Here is a 2,072-nt window from a genome sequence, read left to right on the forward strand (position 1 = left end):
AAGATTCAATGAAAACAATTCATGTTGTGAGAAATAGCATCATGTATTCTGCAGAGTGTTGTTGTGTTATTAAAAACAGAAATAACTGATGAATTTCGGCCTGTTGCAGGTCAGTGTCGAATACTGTTACAGTACAATAAATGTGTTTAAACCAAAATAGGTTCAAAAATGTTCTTGATCTAAAAAAAGAACAAAAATATAATAATATTTTAACATCATCCTTTCTAATGGCACATCACATATCTGACTCAAAGATTATGTCCTGTCCTTCCCTGACCCTTCCCTCAAGAGGACAGATAATCAGCGGGGCGGCGTTCTTTCCATTTTCTTGAACACAGGGGTTAAAGTATGGGTAGAGAGGCTCAGAGAAGTGACACCCGCTGTAAGCGTAAATGAGTCTTTGCTTCTGCGTCATAGAAAGACACCGACCCTTTCTCGTAGTCCAGGAAGATACCGACTTTCTGGGGGGTTTCCTGGCATTTGAGGGTGACGGAGGGGCTGGCGCAGGCGCTGAGACTGCCACCTTTTCGCCGGCAGATCACCCAGTAACCGCTGTCGGAACGAATAGTGATGGCCCCCTTCCTGTTGATGGACTCTCTGGCCACGCCAAGATCCCAGTCAGTTTTATCTCCAACCTGAAACACAACGTACAAAATACAGAGTCAGACACACCAAACACTTCAAACAACCAGCTCAGACATGCATATCACAGTGGAAATTTATTTTTAAGCTTTTTCTGTACAGTATCATGTTAAATAAGGTGTTACTCCAACTGAAAATTTTGACCCAAATGTGGCTCCGTATTTGGCTACAGTATGTCACATGATTGGTTGTGCATGTTGCATGTACCTAAAAATAATAATTGTACTAAAGTTTAATTGTGTGTAACCAGTCTAAAGCTGCTGGTGTACTGATATAAGTATGCTGCTAGCTTAAAGTATGTTTTCTTGTTTCTGAGCTCCTACCTGAACCACCCAGTAGCGTCTTCCAGATGTGAAACTTTGTTTCCCCAAAACGCAGACGCAGGAGTCAAATCGCTGAGGATTGTCTGGGAGCGGGGCCTTCTGGCTGCTGAGGCTCACCTGTGGATCAATGAACTTCGTCAGCCTGGAAAAGTTGGTTTGGGGAATGTTTCACAACGTCGACATCCTCCTCTTGTGTTTTTGTGGGCAGCAGAGACCTTTTGATTTGAATTGAATTCTGTTAAATCTCAATTCAATTCAAATATTTAGCTTTTTTATACGATTTGCAATCATGCGAAAGAACCAGAATGCTTAAAAAAGTAAGAAAGAGTTTCAAAACAAACCTTGTAAAGATTTCAATGATTTCAGCAAATCCTCGGTTGATCCTGAGTTCTGGACGTTTTCTGAATGTCTTTGCACAGCGGACACTCTGACTTGTCCTTCATATCCAAGAAGCCTTCGATGCAGTCCAGGCAAAAGTTGTGTCCACATGGGATGGAGACAGGGTTGTTGTAGGTGTCCAGACAGATGCAGCACCTGAACTGCACATCATACGGCACGGAGGCCATGTTCCTGGCTGGAAAAAACATATTATATTACTTAAACATGGAACACAGGGAAACAGATACTTACTATTACTCACTTGTCATAGCATCAGAATGATTTGCAATTAATGACAATGACACAAGGAAAATAGAGCTTCTCCAGGATTGCGCCACACCGATGACAAATTGTTTTTGAATAAGAAAGATCAATATTAAAAAAATAAAACACTGACCAATATTAAGCTACTCCTCAAAACGCTGCTCATTGCATGCTACAAATAAATGAGCACTATAATAATAATATTAACATAGCTGGTGATAATTTAATGGCCAGTTGTTGCTAGCCAAGAAATAGTGGATCGCTCTAAAACAGCCATTCAATTCATCAGACACTGCTGCTCATTGCCAGCTCTGTTAGACAGTTAGTAGATTTAGGTGACTACTTAGTGGTCACTATAGGTGTTTAAATAATATATCAAATTGTGGAGACCAAAATTTGGCAGACTGCTGACTGCAGGGAAAAGTTGATTAGCTGTTGCAAACAGGCTTACATTTATACAAAGAA

General features: G+C 40.6%; 1 protein-coding gene across 1 annotated transcript; it reads right to left on the bottom strand.

The window, feature by feature from the left end:
• LOC122870683 (pyrin-like) lies at positions 1–1,531 on the bottom strand. The gene is given in 4 exon segments (XM_044185046.1): positions 1–392; positions 394–635; positions 966–1,134; positions 1,398–1,531. Coding segments are annotated over 4 exon segments (702 nt in total). The 3' UTR covers positions 1–235.
• Between the last annotated feature and the right edge of the window lie 541 nt (positions 1,532–2,072).

The sequence above is a fragment of the Siniperca chuatsi genome, linkage group LG22 (assembly GCF_020085105.1).
Source record: "Siniperca chuatsi isolate FFG_IHB_CAS linkage group LG22, ASM2008510v1, whole genome shotgun sequence".
In the NCBI taxonomy this organism is placed as follows: Eukaryota; Metazoa; Chordata; class Actinopteri; order Centrarchiformes; family Sinipercidae; genus Siniperca; species Siniperca chuatsi.